Source organism: Heteronotia binoei, chromosome 13 (assembly GCF_032191835.1).
Source record: "Heteronotia binoei isolate CCM8104 ecotype False Entrance Well chromosome 13, APGP_CSIRO_Hbin_v1, whole genome shotgun sequence".
NCBI lineage: Eukaryota > Metazoa > Chordata > Lepidosauria > Squamata > Gekkonidae > Heteronotia > Heteronotia binoei.
Genome location: NC_083235.1, coordinates 49,070,383 through 49,087,706, shown reverse-complemented (window position 1 = coordinate 49,087,706; position 17,324 = coordinate 49,070,383). Strand labels below are relative to the sequence as shown.

The window sequence follows — 17,324 nt, the reverse complement described above, 5'->3', positions numbered from 1 at the left end:
GAGAGCAGCTCCACATTGCATATTTTCTATATCCTCTTTCAATCCAGTCTTCACCACTTTGATCATTTTTGAATTAAGATTATCTAGATTAATAAAATTGTTGTTTTGTCCTCATCCAATCTTTCATCACTTGCAAACAAGCCCACATTGTGTTTCCACTGCCTCCCTGGAACTGGGTGGAAAGAGAGACTTGAATGTCATCCACGATGCAGTGATGCACTATAAATTGAATGTCGGGAATATCCAGTATGCTATACGTCAGATTGCAAGAGCTCAGTTGGTTATTTGTGCATTGTAGTCTGTTGCTGTTGAAGGCATTTTTCAGACACATTCAGTAACTTTGTATATTGATCTAACTATTCAGGTTTAAGGAAAATATAATATTTTGACAGATACCTGTACAAACCAGGCTATGTTATTGTTAAGTTATCTGAACAAATTTGAGGGACCTTAAATCTCAGCCAGCAAAATGGACTAGAAACAAAATAAATACATTATTCTGACAGGAATGCAAACACTAAATAAAAAGGGTGGATTGGAAGGCAAAGTCTGTGCATTTTCCAGTCAGGATGATTGCAGTTTAATATTTAGAATGGGGATGTTTATGGAATGCTCATTATTATTCCATTTCCTGTGGTTGAGAAAGCAAATCTAATATTTATTTAAAATATTCACGTATTATCTTTCTTCCGCTCAAGACAAAATAAAACCACATGAAACTAACAAGTGTGTCTATTATTTTTTTAAAAGATCTCTATCAAATGTTATAAAATTTAGCCACCTAAATAGGAATTCAGGATTTCCACTTAAATCAGTTTTTGAAAGCCTGTTAAAAAGAAAGAATAAGGGTAATTTCATAGCCATCTTGCATTTGCAGTGTAACTTCAGTTTCCCTAAATCATTCCAGTGATGATACATTAGATACTTCTTTTCATATTAAGATGTTGCCATCTTTTGAAACAACAGCAGTTTCCAAAGGTTTTATTTTTTTTGCTTCAAACAAAAATGGTTTCTGTAGCCAAAAAAAAGCAATATTCTAGTTGAATTATTTATCCCGCTGCAATTGGATGATTGTGAGAATTATAGTTTTGCTTGGCGCAGACATCTCAGTCTTTGTAGCATTACTATATTTACTTAATAAACCATGTTGTAATGTAGAACTTAAACAATTTATAGCAGGTCAGAATCTTTGCAATTGTTTTACCCATTGGAGTTAATACAGGAACAGCATGCATCTTTGGGAGGGAGGAAGTATTTGAGACTTTTATTTGGTTTTATCTAACATTTGGTCTTATCTAACATGGAGAGCCAGTTTGGTGCAGTGGCTAAGTATGCGGACTCTTATCTGGGAGAACCGGGTTTGATTCCCCACTCCTCCACTTGCACCTGCTGGCATGGCCTTGGGTCAGCCATAGCTCTGGCAGAGGTTGTCCTTGAAAGGGCAGCTGCTGTGAGAGCCCTCTCCAGCCCCACCCACCTCACAGGGTGTCTGTTGTCGGGGAGGAAAGTAAAGGAGATTGTGAGCCACTCTGAGATTCTTCGGAGTGGAGGGCGGGCTATAAATCCAATATATTCTTCTTCATCTTCTTTTTCTAATATTTTAATTATTACCTGTAAGCCACCTTAAATCAAGAGGAAAGGCAGGGTACAGATATTTTAATTCATTAAATAAATATGGAGACTGAATGTCTAACAGTGCCCTGACCTGGATCCCCAGGCTAGCCTGATCTAATCAGATCTCAGAAGCTAAGCATGCTCAGCCCTGGTTAGTACTTGAATGGAAGACCACCAAAGAAGTTCAGGGTCAGTTTGCAGAGGCAGACAATCACAAACTGTCTCTGTTTATCTCTTGCCTTGAAAACCACCATGAGGGGTCACCATAAGTCAGCTGCAGTTTGATGCCAATTTACACATACATGTCTAATAGTGCAGTTCTAACATCCAGTGGGTTTGGAAGGGTATATGTTCAGAATTGCAGTGTAAATCTCCTTGCATTATTGTAAATCTCTTCAGGTATATGTTTGGTTTGCCTTGTTTGAACAAAGTTTAAGCCTTTTAAAATTATCTGAATTGCATTTTACAGATTATTGCTTATCAGCCATATGGAAAGTCAGTGGACTGGTGGGCCTACGGTGTATTGTTATATGAGATGCTTGCTGGTCAGGTAAGGTTCGCATTAATTCCTTTGTATAGTGAAATAGTTCATCAGCCTTAATCACCAATGTGTTTCTTTGTGCTTATGGTCTGATATTGGGTATTTAAGCCTGCAGTGAGAAAGCACACACTACATGACAGAGTTTAGCTCAAAGTAGCTTATCAAATTTGTTTAAATGCAACAATTTTACTAGAAACCTTCCATAAAAGCAGATTAGACTCTGGACAAAACTATGGCATGGATAGAGCTTTGTATACAGCAGCTATGTGCTTTGGCCCTTCATCCTTTCTCTCTTAAAGTTCTCAGATCTTAGTGCTGTAGTAGATACTTCAATGAAAATGTCAACCCAGTGTGCCATAGCAGTGAAAAAAGGTGAACTCTATGTTAGGGATTATTAGGAAAGGAGTTAAACATACAAAATTCAACATAAATCTTTGGTGCATGCTGTGTTAAGTTCTGGTCACTGGAAAAAGTACCCCAGAGGGCAACCAAGATGATTGGGAGTTGGAGCACTTTCCTCCTATGAGGAGAGGATGAAGAGTCTGGGATTTTTAAGTTTAGAAAAGAGATATTTAAGGGGGGGACAGGATAAAGGTTTGTAAATTTATGCATGGGGTGGCCAAGATAACTTTTTCTCCATTTCCCAGAATACCAGAATTCAAGGATACCCAGAATACCATTTCCCAGAATACCAATGAATCTCCATTTCCCAGAATACCAATGAATCTCCATTTCCCAGAATACCATTTCCCAGAATACCAATGAATCTCCATTTCCCAGAATACCAATGAATCTGATAGGCAGTAGATTTATGGTCAGGGGCCTGCCTATTTATGGGACCGCCTTTCTCCACATGTTCCCCAGAGAGCACTGCATTCAGGGACACAAAACCTACTGTCCCTCCCCAGACCAAAGGAGGTCAGGCTGTGTTCCACACAGGCTAGGGCCTTCTTGGTGGTAGCACCAGAAATGTGGAATGCCTTCCTGGAGACCATAAGGGCCCTGCGGGATCTTTCTCAATTCCACAGGGCCTGCGAAATGGAATTATTTTGACATGCCTTCAACATCTAACCAGGAGAGGACTGCCACCCTACACTGCTGAGGAGCTATGATCTTTATAGGAGCACTATCAGAAATGAAAGATCCCACCTATATCAAAATTGTACAGCACCACGAAATTTTTTTAAATGTTGTTGTATTTTATTGGTTTTAAATTGTAATTGTATATTTGAACTGACTGTTAGCTGCCCTGAGTCCGCTTGTGGAGAGGGCAGGATAGAAATATAAGGTGGTGGTGGTGGTGGTGATTTAAAACTGACAAAAGAAAACAATTATTTACACAGAGAGTGGTTAAAATGTGGAATTTGCTGCCAGATGATGTAGTGATGGCCATAGGAATAAACAGTTTTAAAAGGGGATTTGACAGGTTCATGAAGGACAGATCAGCAGCTACTAGCTATGGTGACTGAGGGAAACCTCTAAATCTGGAGGGACTAAATTTCTGAATCCCACAGCCAGGAGCCAACATCAGGTGAAGGTCTTGGCCTTTCTGCCCTGTTGTTTTGCCTCCAGAGGAACTGGTTGGCCACTGTATGAGACAGGATGCTAGAACAGATGGACCATTGGTCTTATCTAGCAGGGCTTATCTTATGTTCTTATGTTCAATTTTACAGGATTCCCAGGCAATGGGAGGGAGGGAACTCTCTCAAGCAAAGGGATTGGACTTCAGGGGTAGTCCTAGAACTGTCTGCCCAATCATCATGATTGGATTCTTTGATTTGACATTGGTTCTGTTGGGCTTGTTGATTCTATTACTCACATTTTGACCATTGGCTTCATTGCCTAAAGCGTGGAGTTTTTCCCCATAGAGACAATGGAGACAAGTAGGCTAGGGATGCCTTGTTCGGGGGCTCATAGAATTGGACCCATTTATCCACTTTACTAGAAACTTGGGTGATCTTTAGTGAATAGGGAGGACTAGGTTCCCTGAAATGTTAATGTCATATACTTGTCAAAGAGCTGCTCCAGACTATAAAGAGTTCCCACAAGAAATAATAAACCAAGATATTTTCAGAATTGGGGATGGAGAAGCCTCAAATCTGAATTTCTGAATGGTACTGGAGACCCATATAATCCAGAATACTGCTATGGAAACTTCCCAAAATCTGAATACAAAAAATTACAGAATTTTTCCTCAAGTGCAGATCCCTAAAATTCCCTACCCAGGGAAATATGTGTTGGCACTACTTTGTTGGCCTTCTTTTAGCTTTTATTTAATATTTTGCTTTTATTTTAACAGCCCCCATTTGATGGTGAGGATGAAGATGAGCTCTTTCAGTCAATAATGGAACATAATGTTTCTTATCCAAAAGCAATGTCCAAAGAAGCTGTGTCCATTTGTAAGGGGGTAAGTTTATGATTATTATATGAGATGCATTTTCCACATGGTATACTGTCATTTAGTTTGGCTCAATTACATTCTGTACTTTTTTTTGTGGGCAAAACTTTGAAAACTGTAAATTCATTTTTTAGTCTGGTTTGCGTACAAAAATAAAAACTACTTTTATAGGGAGACAGGTAGATAATGTCAAATGAATGTTTCCACAAAGAAGAAACTAAGCTTTATTGAAAATCAGGTCTACATTGATTATAATGTGGTCACAGCATAGATAAGAACAAGGTCCACACACAGACATTTATATCTGTTGATTTCAGTTACAGATCCACCACAAATTCGAGTATTTAATTCATTATCTCATCAATGACTTGATACAAACTGCCCTGAACATGCATTTTCTAGTGATGTGAAAAAATATGAGTCCTCTAAACAAATAATTACATGTCACATGATCTTTGGGTCCCACATGGGTCCATCACAAGGACTTTGAAATAGAAGTGTGATGTGAGTTCTCTGCCAAAAAGTCTATTCCCAGGGATCAGAACCACAACACTTATAGAGAGGATAAATAAACTTTCTACCTCGTGCTACTTTTCAAAACTGAAACAGTCTTGGAGGTTGCTATTTGCCCTATTGGAAGTACTGACATCCCCATCAGTACACATTAAGTCTCAATAGGGAAACAGCACTCCCTGGTGTCATTTCAGGCCAGGAACATGGTGGATGGGGTCTCTCGCTCCTCTGAAAATGTCATTAGACTTAAAGCAGCTGCTGCAAGCCTTAAAACTTCTCTGGGGCTTGTTTCCAATGGTGATTGGTGTGGAGCACTCTCCTGATCTCTTTTAAGGATCCAGTTGAAAGGGAAAATGCCATTCCCTGAGAAACCAAGAGAATAAAAGAAAAATAAGATGCCTCCTGATGATGATTGAAAGCAATAGAACACAGAAAACAATGTGGATTTTCTTGGCGGGAGTGGGTGGAGTGTTTTTCATAATGTCAGAGTTGCGTCTACCATTCTGGAAATTGCATCTGCCATTCTGGAAATTGCAGTAACAACTTGTAACAGTGATTTTCTTGTGTATTTTTGGTTCAGGAATTTCAGGATTTAATAATAAGTCCTGGTCCCGTAATAATAAGCCCTGGTCCCATATAAAGCAGAAAGAAAAAATTTAAACTGTGTTGCATTAAAATGAACTTCTTTGGGAAGAGGGAATTGTGTCATGTCAACTTTTTGTGTAAGTCCAGAAATATTGATATATGTTCCTTCCATTTTGAAAATCACTTTCCATCATTTGATATGTCCTTGATATGTAGTTGATGACTAAACACCCTGCCAAACGTCTTGGTTGTGGGTCAGAGGGGGAGAGAGATATCAGAGAACATGCATTCTTCAGAAGAATTGACTGGGAGAAACTGGAGAACCGAGAAATACAGCCTCCATTCAAACCTAAAGTGGTAAGAAAGCTTTCCATTTGCAGTAAAGTGTAAGCTATTTAGGGTAATGCCGTGAAACAGTTTTTTAATATATGCAGGTCCCATAACCTCTGGCATGATTATTCGAAGGGTGAAAAAAGACTGCTGGTGGAAGGGAGGATACAAGGAAAATCCATTTATGTTGCTCTGAGAGTTGTGATACCTAAAATAGCAATAATGAGCCACATTTCTTTCAAGTCTTTGAAACAGTTCTTTCTCATCTACAGCTGTATTTTATGTAGATTTGCAGACAGTTGATAATTTGTTGCATACAAAAATTAAGCATTTCTTTCTGAGAAACAAAAGCAATAGTCCTGAAATTATCACAGAGCAAGGAGTGAGAAAAAGGGGGAATGGTTTAGGGGTATTCATTCAGATCTACCCAAACCAGAAATATATCCAAAAAATAAGGCACACATCAGTATTTTGGAGTATATTTTGGCATCCCAAATATATCCAGGTTTTCTTAAGAAAACAAAATCCCCCCAAAAAATCCCAGATATATTTGGGAATTATCGATAAATCTGAAAACAGCTGGAGAGGTAGCTTTTCCAAGAGAATCTGGAAAGTGGAGTGTTCATGCCAATCTACCCCTTTCCTATTTAACTGGAGCTGCTGCTGTTGGCTCCAGCTTTGGCAGTGGACAGACAGTTGAAGGATCATCAGAAGGAGAGGCAATGACATGAATACATATCGTGTTCTGCAAGACATACCACTCCCTGTGCCCTAATGGCCCCTCACCTAAGTAAGCTCACACAAAACCTAAAATCACTAAACAAACTATAAAATAAAGGGAGGGTCAACATTGGTCCACACAGCCAAAAGATGCAGGCAGGAGGCATTCCTGGCATTTAAAACCCAAGATGCCCAACCCCTTTTCATTCCTATTTGGCCCCATTCAGGCTGGACATTGGCTTTGTCAGGCAAAGAGGAGGGCCAAAATTTCCCCCTGCCACCACTGCCCCAGCAGACAGGCGGGCTGGGGGAAGTTGGGTGCCATCAGCTGACAGGCAGATCAGCTGATGCTGGATCCATGTCCTGTGCTGTGCTAATGCTCTTATGGTTGTATTCAATAAAGACATGGCCTGTTTTCTCTCTGGTCACATGCTCTGTTCAGTTTGTTCTCCCCTTGCTCCCTTACCTGCCTCTAGGACCACAGAATAAGCACTCAATATATTTTTGTCACCAGCCAAACATGGATTTGAAATGAGTAAATTAAAGAATTGGTCAAAACAGATTATAAAAAGAATCATGAATCTGGCCTGTTAAATAGTATTCTCTAACATTACAGCATTTAGATACTCTTGTAATAATTGTTGCTGGGATAATTTCTCAGTCAGTATGTCTACATGTAGTTCTGCATACATAGAAAGGTCCTGCCTTCTGGTTAGCAAACTGTGTCATACTTGTCCATTATCATTTCCAAGAACTTGGTAAAAAGATGTTTCGGTACTCCATGGTTTATGGGTCTTTCATCATAAAAACATGATCCTATGCAGATTTACTTATGAATTACCTATGCCAAACAAAGCCTTACCACATCCACCTGATCCTCATGGAAGTTTATTTCTCAGGTGATTTGCAATCTTCCATAGGCATATAACTCCCAGCCAAAAGATAAACTGTATCAAAAGTGAAATATTTAGGGCATATATCGACCATTAATCCCATTACTGTATTGAACATGGGGTAGAAATGTATGCATACCAAGCAGTGAAATAACTTACTATCCTCTAATTTGCTTGCAGAACAATCACCTTTTTGTAGGGCTTGATGAATAACATAGGACCTGATGCAGGGGTGGCCAAACTGTGGCTCAGGAACCACATGTGGCTCTTTTACACATATTGTGTGGCTCTCAAAGCCTCCATCACCTCATCGGCCCAACTGGAACAGCTTATTATTGTCTCTTTAAATCACTTCTCCAAGCCAAGCCAGCCAGCAACTTGGAGAATGCATTTAAAGTTAAAGTTGCTTTTTTCCACCTCTCCCTGCTTCTCGCTTTCTGAATCTTTATTTGTATTACAAACATTGTTCCAAGCCGAAGAGGGGGAACATATACGTGTAGAGAAAAGCCTGTATTTTGAGCTCAGTGCCTACAAACAACTGGAACAGCTTATTATTGTTCAACAATATAATATCCTTCGTTTATTATGTTAGGTTTTTGCGGCATAGAGTGATGTAGTTCAATGCAACTAGTGCCCTTCCCCAACAGTATAACATATAGAACTGTCTGTCTGCCTGTCTATCAAATATAGAACTATATATATAACATACAGAACCTTACTTTAAATAGATTCCATTTTCAAACTTTGTACTCATATTTCTTTTTGCGTTACAGTGTGGCAAGGGTGCCGAAAACTTTGACAAATTCTTTACCAGAGGACAGCCAGTGTTAACACCACCTGATCAGCTGGTTATTTCTAATATAGACCAAACGGATTTTGAAGGGTTCTCCTATGTCAACCCACAGTTTGTTCATCCCATGTTGCAGAACATAGTATGAAAGTGATAGACATGGAAACCGCACAGTGAAAAATTGTCCTTAACTCTGGAGTTTTTAGACCTTTGCCTTGTTGATTCCATTTGGGTCTGAAAATTGTAGGAGTAGGAAGTAGGGGTAAGAAATAAATGAAGATTTTGAGGTTTACAAGCAAAGAGTGTGTGGTCTTTAAAGATCATCACACAAGCACCCCATTGTATTCATTTAGGAATCACTGCTGCTTTTAGGTTACTTTTATGAAACTAGTCTTTGTCAGTGCATTTTTATAACTTCTGTTGACCCTATTTGTACCCTATTTCTCAATGACTCAATGACTTTATCTCCTTATAAACTTGATAACAAATGTAATGGTACCATGTAAGTTTGAAGAAAATATTCTTTAAAAAATTAAGCAGATCAGAACTATTTTGTGCACAGCCCTCTTGACCAGTTTTGTTTTTGGTCTGGCTAGTGTCACAAATAAATGATTGATTAATAATAAAATAGGATTGATATAAAATTATTGTAAATGAAAGAACATTGACAAGAACAGGTCAAAGTGAGAGAAAACTTGCCTTTTGAAACAAACAAATGGACAAATCTGATCCACCAGATCTTTTAAAATCTGTCAATCAAAGGAGATGCAAATATCTGAAACAAAACCTCAGTTTGTAATGGAAAAGTAGATATGTGGGATTGATGTTAACTACTACCTGTGATTAACTGAAAACTGCCAAATACTGATATATGTGTTACTTTTAATCTCCATGAGATTTTGTGATTTCCAGCTACTATTTTACTACTTAATTTACTCACATTTCTGATTAAGACAGTTGTAACATTACATGATAAAACATTTTGACTTTATCTCTGAAACAAATCTGCAAGCACCCAACCCCTTCAATTTATACTTATTTATCAAGCAAGCCGCATGATAGGTTTTGAGTAATGAAAGCACTTGCACAGTAAATTCATGGAAATGTGGAGTTCATCGTTACTCCAAGCCTTTTGCAGGTTAATAAATATATATATTCAGTGTTTAAACATTGGTTTAGGAGCCCTGGAGTCAGACTAGAACAAAGGGAGAATGGCAATCAGTGGGAGATGTTTTCCTTCAGTTGAACCAATCCTGATTGAAGATGACAAAAACATTTTTCCATAAGCATCATGCAATGAATTCTGCATGTTTAATAATAAGCATTAAGTGGATCTATATTATGGATAATTTTATCAAATATAAAGATGATATAATTTTTATAAGACACAGCTGTGCTGTATTTGTGAAGGTTCTTGTTCTGGATAGCCTTTTATTTAGATTTAGCTTAATGTTTTATCATTATGATTTGGGGTTTGGGGTTTGTTTTGTTTTTTGAGAGCCTGCATAACATTGATCATTTAGGGCAATCTCTCATTTATTCCTCCATATAGCTACAGCAAAATGATGATGGGTACCTACTAGCTTTCTACAGGACTTGCACCACAAATGAAAGAGGGCTGCATGGCACACATGCAGGTGCTCAGTATTTTTTTCTCCTATTTAAAAGCTTCTCCCCAAACCTCCAAACTGATAAAGAGAGAAAGACCGATTTCCCACTCACCTTGTTTCAGTCTCGTTGCTCCTTTTTCCTGTGAGGCTGCTTCTGGATTTTGCACAAGCTGCCCTGAGTTGCCCTGCCCCTTTTCAAGTTCCCTCCACGGCAGACAGAAACCAGTTTTCAAAGGATCCTGCCTGCTGCGAAGGGAACTTGAAGAGAGGCTGAGCAACTCACTGGTCCAGCAGTAGCGAGGTGATGAGGAGGAGAGGGAGCCATAAGTTTAGTGGGAAATCGGTCAGAGTTTCTCATGCAGATTTTTGCATTTACATTACTCTTGCACCAAATTCCAAAACTTCTTTTTGACTTCAGGCAATTCAAAAGGCAGTTTGGAGTTTTTGCGATAAGGAGGATTTGAACAGTAAAGTATGAAAAGAGCTGCCTGCATGCTTAGACCATGTATATTTCCCCTCTTTTGAGCTGTGGCTATGCCTATTAATTACCAAAAAGGGAAAGAATAACTGTCCTGTATGTTCAAGCCAGTCCATTTAAGACCTTTGAGAAGTTACCAGTCCATACTTTTAGGTAGAGGGTGAGCTTTGGTCCTTGCATCTGTTAAACATCTTTGTTATGTTATATGCTAGTTTGCTGCTCACCCTTTGCTTATATGTACGGACTGGTAACTTCTATTTCACTGTATCTGAGGAAGTGTGTGTGCACACAAAAGCTTATACCTTGATTTTGAATAAAACTTTGTTGGTCTTAAAGGTGCCACTGGGCATGAATTTTGTTCTGTTACTTCAGACCAACATGGCTACCCACCTGAAATTGTCCTGTATGTGTTCTGCAAATAACAGTATGAAGAAGAGAGGTTCTCAGATTACTATAACATCTGTTATACACTATATCTGAACTGTGCCAAACTATTTCATTGCCCCCTTCTTGAAAATTCTTGCTTAATTTAATAATAGTTATCATTTTCTTCTGTGTTAACTCTAAGGATCTGTGTAAGGACCACTTCACATTAAATTTTATCTTCATAGGAATAAATTAGCAGTGTGGCAAATATATACAGCTATGCACATTGTCATGTGTGGGACCATGCAGATGTCTGTTTTGCAGCATCTATACATATGTTTAGAATCCTTTGCTGATCATAGTTTTTCAAGATGCACACGTAAGTGATGAACTACAGAGGTGCATGGTACATATGATGATATACATAGTTTCCCCCGAAATCTAAGCAGGAAACCTTGTGTATAAGCTATATTCCATAAAGGCAATGAAGACTTCAAAGAAATATCTCTTTTAGGCAACATTCTTATTCTGTAAGTATAGAATATTTTAGTTGATATAGTTAAGGAGCTCTCTACATATAGGAAGGTGGGAAGATATAGCAATTACAAGTTTATTCAAAATTAATTACTAATAGATGATTTTGATGTTTGCATCAAGTAGCATACTACCCCTCCTCCAGTTTAACTCTTCTATAGGATTTTCAGAGTTTTTTAATATCAGCTTATGTTGTGCTACACCTTACAAAAGTATGCATTTTTGCCACATTTTAATTCACATATCCATATTGCCTTCTGGTAACCACTTGTGGCATTGACATAGGCATAGCACTTGCTGCAATTGCTCTTCTCCCCCATACTGACAGAGGATTAAACTGTCTTGCATAAATGTGTTGTCACTTCTGGTGTCCTTTTTATCCAGATCAGCAGTTATTCACTCAGTCTATTCTGGGTTGTCAGCTGAAAGCCAGTCAAGTGGGTGGCAGTATCTGTCATGAAAATCACTTTAAGAAAGGGATATCAGGGGCTACAACTGCTACAACACATATATGTCATTGGAAAGCAATTACAAGAAGCATACTATGAATAGGAGTTTCCAAATAGAGAATGCCAGTTTATTGGGTTTTTAAAATAGAAAATAGCATAAAAATGAAACATCTAAACAAAGTATTCTAACATACTTTCAAGCAAAAAGTGTTTAACTGTCTAGATAAGTCTATTGGTACTTTATAATCTAAATTGTACACCATCCAGCTCAGTCTTGACACCAACTTTTTCACATTTGTCTTTGTTTCTAAGCCATTGTTGCAGTTTTTGAGAAAGTATATTTATTGAACAGATAATATTGAATGCTCAGACTGAATGCTTGGTTGATAATATATAACTGGCACAACCTGGAAAAAATGCCCCATTTACTCAACACATTTTTACCACTGTGGCTGTGATGAGGCTCAGATGCTGTCCATCAGCATTCTTGATAAGGAAGCTCTACCTCAAAGTATTTTTGTTGACCGAAACTCCCTCTTCCCTCTGTTCCTGAGTTGTGAGAACCATTCCAGTGGGAATGCCAGACAGGCTGGGTGGAGGTCATATGTATAGTGACATCACTGTACATACTACTTTATTCTAGTAAAAAGGAAGATAGACCTCTGCCCTCAAGGAACTCACAATCCACAATTTGGAGTGTTAGAGCGACTGTGAGTACTGGGCATTTTTAGAAAGGAAATACAGAGGGTTTTTGAATCGCCATTCAGGAATCTGTAGAAAAGTGTTACAGAACCTTGTGAATGATCATTCAGGAAAACCAAATGAAAGACTGGCAAGTAGCTGATGGTGACAGGGGACTTTGATTTCTAGTATTATATGGAAATATATTTTATAACAGCAACAACAAGAATTATAGTTATTAATAATAATTAAACTTGGCCAGCAGGGAATAGGTTTTGTCTGGGGGCCACAACTAAAATCTCAGTTATAACCTCAGGTTTTAATCTGCTTTATGCATTACAAAAAAGTACGTAATTTGCTTTAGTTCCTCTCCCAGCAAACATAAACATATTTTCAAAAGCACTTTTGCTTGCTTTAGAGTTTGCCAGTTTAGTAGAAAACAGTATTTTCTACTCTTAAATTACCTACATTTATATAATATGGGGTGTTCTTCTAGACTGGATTTATTTAATGCTAGAATAAGTGTGACAGTCTTCATTTTTTTTATAGCTGGGAGGTCACCACTTATACAAAACCATAAAAGCTTAACAAAGCAGTAGAAATTAATATAGTTAGATATTTATAGCACCCAAAGCATGTTCTCACCTCCTCCATTTTATCTAATAAGATGAGAGAGAGAAAAGGCAATTTGTTAGAATTCCTGGCTTTCTCCTAGCACCCCGACATCAGGTATTTTTTAACCATTTCTTAACACTGGAAACAGTTTTTGTTTTGTAAATCCTCTTAAAAGTCAACATTTCAATTTGCTTTAAAATTGGGGGGGGGGGGACAGGGCTTCAGCATTAAATAGTTTCTGGAATTAAATCATATTTTGATAATCATTATCACAGTTTAGTAAGCTATCCATGTCACAGACTTCTGCTCCAATCTTTTAGGGGTTACTTTTGTGGGGCACAAGAAACAAAGCACATCTTGTAGAGAAAGTCTAAGGTTGCTAAGCCTGATGTAACTTGGTGTTTTTGTATATTCAATGTGTTACTCTGTTTTCCCTTATACCATCCCCATGTGCTTTCCCATCAGCAGTCTCCTGTGAGTGAAGAGCTTTGCACCAGGAAACTTCAAGCCCCTAATGGGGTACCACAGGGACAAGCATATAAATGATTATTTATATATGGTCATCAAAATGCAAGAGATTCCCTCTCAGTCAAGCTCAACACCAAAATGCCAGTACAGTGTATGTGAGGTGGAGACAATATTTACAGTATTTGGGTTACAGAAGTTATTCCACCAATGAATTTGGAAAAATGTATACACGTAATTTCTGTTCTTCATGTTGCCATTGGAATTATCATCATTGCTTTTTGTTGACCTCTTTACATATGTAAAATATCTTTAAGCAGGACATAGCTATACTTGAGTTCCTAATACCTGACAAAGAACTGCTTACTTGCAGTATAGTCAAATACAAACTCTAGTGGTTAAATCTCTCTTTCCTTCAAATTGATAACAAAACCTATTTAAAACGTATAAGTGAACTGACTGTGATATAGCACTGGTAACAGATTATTATATTACTTCCTATCAACCGATAAATGTGCTAGTGAAGCTTGGCAATTATACAGCCTTATAGTGTGAAACAAGCAAGCATGCACTTAAGCCCTCCCCATATGACAATATTTAGTGGGAGGGGGCATAGCTGTTCCCACAGTTTTATCACAGGTCTGGGATCTAGGAACAATGGATTACTATTCTCAGCTCTGCCAATGACTCCCTCTGTGGCCTTGGGTAAGGTACTAAGCCTTTCTGCCTCAGTCTCCCCATCTGTAAAATGGGGAGTTATAATATTTATTCCCTCACAGACTATTGTGAGAGCTGTTTAGTTATTGTTCCTGGTGCACTTTCAATGTGAAGAGTTCTCTTAAAAGTGTTAAACTTTTTAATATGGGATCCAGTTATTCAATTTACATGATTTTGCTGGAAATGCCATACTATTTATACTTTTTATACAACTTTAATAGTTCTGCTGAACAGTAACCAAACTTATCCTAATACATTTCTTGTGGGATCTGGTGTATGTTTAGCTGTTGTCAAGCAAAATCCTATAGAGTGCTGAAAATGCTGCTTTTGCAAAATTCATTAGGCACAATTTTCCTATTACTAAGATTCAAACTGAGTAAATAGATGTCTTGAGCACTGATTACTATAGGTCAAAGCTTCCCAGTTGTGAAGGGAATTTATGTCAATGCATAATAAAGCTGCCAGAGAGGAGAAGCTATGGTTTTGAAAGTAGTTGATTATGTCTGCAAAAATCTCCCTCAGTTGGTAATTCAGTTTGGCTCTGAGATTTTCTGGGCTTCTTCTGTGACTAGGCATTATGATTGCCTCTAGAAGAGAGATTTGACATGCCAAAAAGGATACCCAGGAACTCAGTTTGCACAGCATACCATAGCCTAATTCCAATGTGTTCTTTTGTACAGAATCTCCTCTCCAAAGGGCACATATTCTACCAGGGATTTCTCCTATGCAACCCTCATTGATACACTGGGCAAGATGAAGAATTACTAGATGAAGTGATTTGTACACTTCAGTTAATCACCTTTCAACACAAGCACACATGTTTTATTCCCTATCCAAAGGCATTGTATATGCCTCAACACTTCCTGCACAAAACAGGCATTGCTGTTGATCCGCTTTTTGGCATGTGCATACTTTCCCTTTCTACTGAAGTAAGCTGGGAAGCCTTTGCAGGAGAGGGAACTGGCTGTGCACCTCGTTGGTAGGATGCACCTACATCCACAAGAATTTGCTGTCTTGATTTGTAAGCAACCAGTGACTAATTCCATTTAAGTGAATTGGGCTGAAGATGTTTAACTGTTTCTGGTATGTTTAACTATGTTTCTGGTATGAATAGAGGACAGAATACTATAAACTACTCCCCAGAAAGTTTCAGAGGATATTCTACCTTTTCATTACCTAGAGGAATACACAAGTCAGGCTGACAAAATGAAATGGGTTTTTTTTTTGCTTCAGTTAAAGTCTAAAATATGCAGGTCACAGGCTATTGCCAGGTTGCAATCTCCAAAGTATAACCTTTTAGCATGCATGCATGAGACCTCTCAAGTCATGCTATTTACTGTGTAATCATTATTTTAATAAATGTCGGAATCAATAACCTTTTACAATTTATATATACCATTTTAAGGCCCAACATTTGTATTTATAACAGAGGGGAATGTTTTCTAATTAATAACCGCAAGGTACTGTCGGAAATATGGAGAGGCCATACATTTGGAGAGGGAAATCTAAAACTTATTGCAGGCAAGATTAATGTACAATTATTGCACTTTCCCCCTTTAATGATTAATCTTGTTTGCATGACATGTTTTTTGTTAAATATTAATAGTAGTTTGAAAGCAAATGAGTATGAATAAAGATGCTGATACTTATTCTGTGGAAGAGTGTCTGTTTTTGAAGGTTATGGCAAACCGAAATTTGAGTTAGAACAAAGTAGGAGTCAAGTGGCACCTTTAAGACCAACAAAGTTTTATTCAGAACATAAGCTTTTGTTACAGACGAGGGGATAGAATTGGTTGATTTAATCAACTATCTATTTCTCAAGTGTGTCGCCCATCTGCAGATATCTGTATCTGCAGATTGGGGTCACATTGACACTAAACAGATTTTCCTGTAAACTTGGGGGGACTTCCCAGGTATGTAGAAAAACATCTGATATATATATTTTAAAAGCCACTGGTGTTTTTTTTTAAACTTACTCCCCAAATAAAATAGGTGTATTCTCTGCGCTCTGAACAAGTGCAGAGAATACACCTGCTTTCAGTACGGTTGTTGGTGGCTGCCACAGAGTCCAGGAGTTGTGCTGAACCCAGGAGCAGCTGTGGTAAATCACAGAATCTGCAGTAGCTGCATCAAAGCCCATAAACCATGGTGGGCTTGGCCACAGTTGCACTAGAGCCTAGGAGCTGCAATAGGCCTCGTGGCAGCTGCACAAGAGGGGCTCTGAAAAACCCAAGAGACCTTGGTGTTGGCTTGGGAAGCCACCTTCTCTTCCCCACACCCCAGAACCACTTTGGGCTCCACCTCTACAACTTCTGGACTCACCAATACGGATGATCCCATTGACCCAGTTAGCCTGTTTGTCCAACTCCAAGATTAACCTGACACAGCAGACATCTCACTCCTCTTTGGCCATGGAAAGCAGCTCAATCACCAAGACAGTCCCAACTCCACATTGACCAGACAAGCCTTCAGCCTTGACCAACCATACTGTGCTCCCTCTGCTCTGCAGGCCCAATCAATTGACCACCACCCCTTCCACCTCCACTGGCACCATGGCGACAGTGACAGTGGCGATACATCTACAGGACATACCCAATGCCCTCGGCTTTCCTATGTCTTCAACAACTGCCTCTGGACTGGGACATGCATTCCATGGCTTCCTATCGCTCCCAATACTGGGATCCAAAATCGAAAACAGAACACTTGGCGCTGAAACACCTTCAACCAATCACCATCCGAAGCAACTGGCACCAAGGAAGCTGTGATCACAACCTTCCAAACCTAACACATCACTGCCATCCAGACACAAGTCTGAACTGTCCAATGTAGAAGAGTCTTTGACACACTCCAACCATGAGTCGGAGAGGAACATTCCAAACCGATAGACTCTGACACCAAACCCTCTCCAACTCATAAGGTAATGGAAGAATCACTTGTATTGCCCTTGGAGAACCTTAGAGCACATGGCAATTTTGTAAAACTAATGGCAAACGCACACGGTGCAACCTCAATCCACCGTGACAGA

At 38.7% G+C, this 17,324-nt stretch overlaps 1 protein-coding gene across 2 annotated transcripts in view; it reads left to right on the top strand.

The window, feature by feature from the left end:
• The window catches only part of PRKCA (protein kinase C alpha), a 281,994-nt gene extending 272,224 nt beyond the window's left edge, over window positions 1-9,770 (top strand). For both annotated transcript variants that reach the window (XM_060251984.1, XM_060251985.1), the window contains 4 exons: window positions 2,084-2,164; window positions 4,455-4,562; window positions 5,868-6,008; window positions 8,368-9,770. In XM_060251984.1, coding sequence (XP_060107967.1) covers window positions 2,084-2,164; window positions 4,455-4,562; window positions 5,868-6,008; window positions 8,368-8,532 — 495 coding nt within the window. In that variant the 3' untranslated portion in view covers window positions 8,533-9,770. The remainder of the gene's footprint in view (window positions 1-2,083; window positions 2,165-4,454; window positions 4,563-5,867; window positions 6,009-8,367) is intronic.
• Window positions 9,771-17,324: the final 7,554 nt, after the last annotated feature.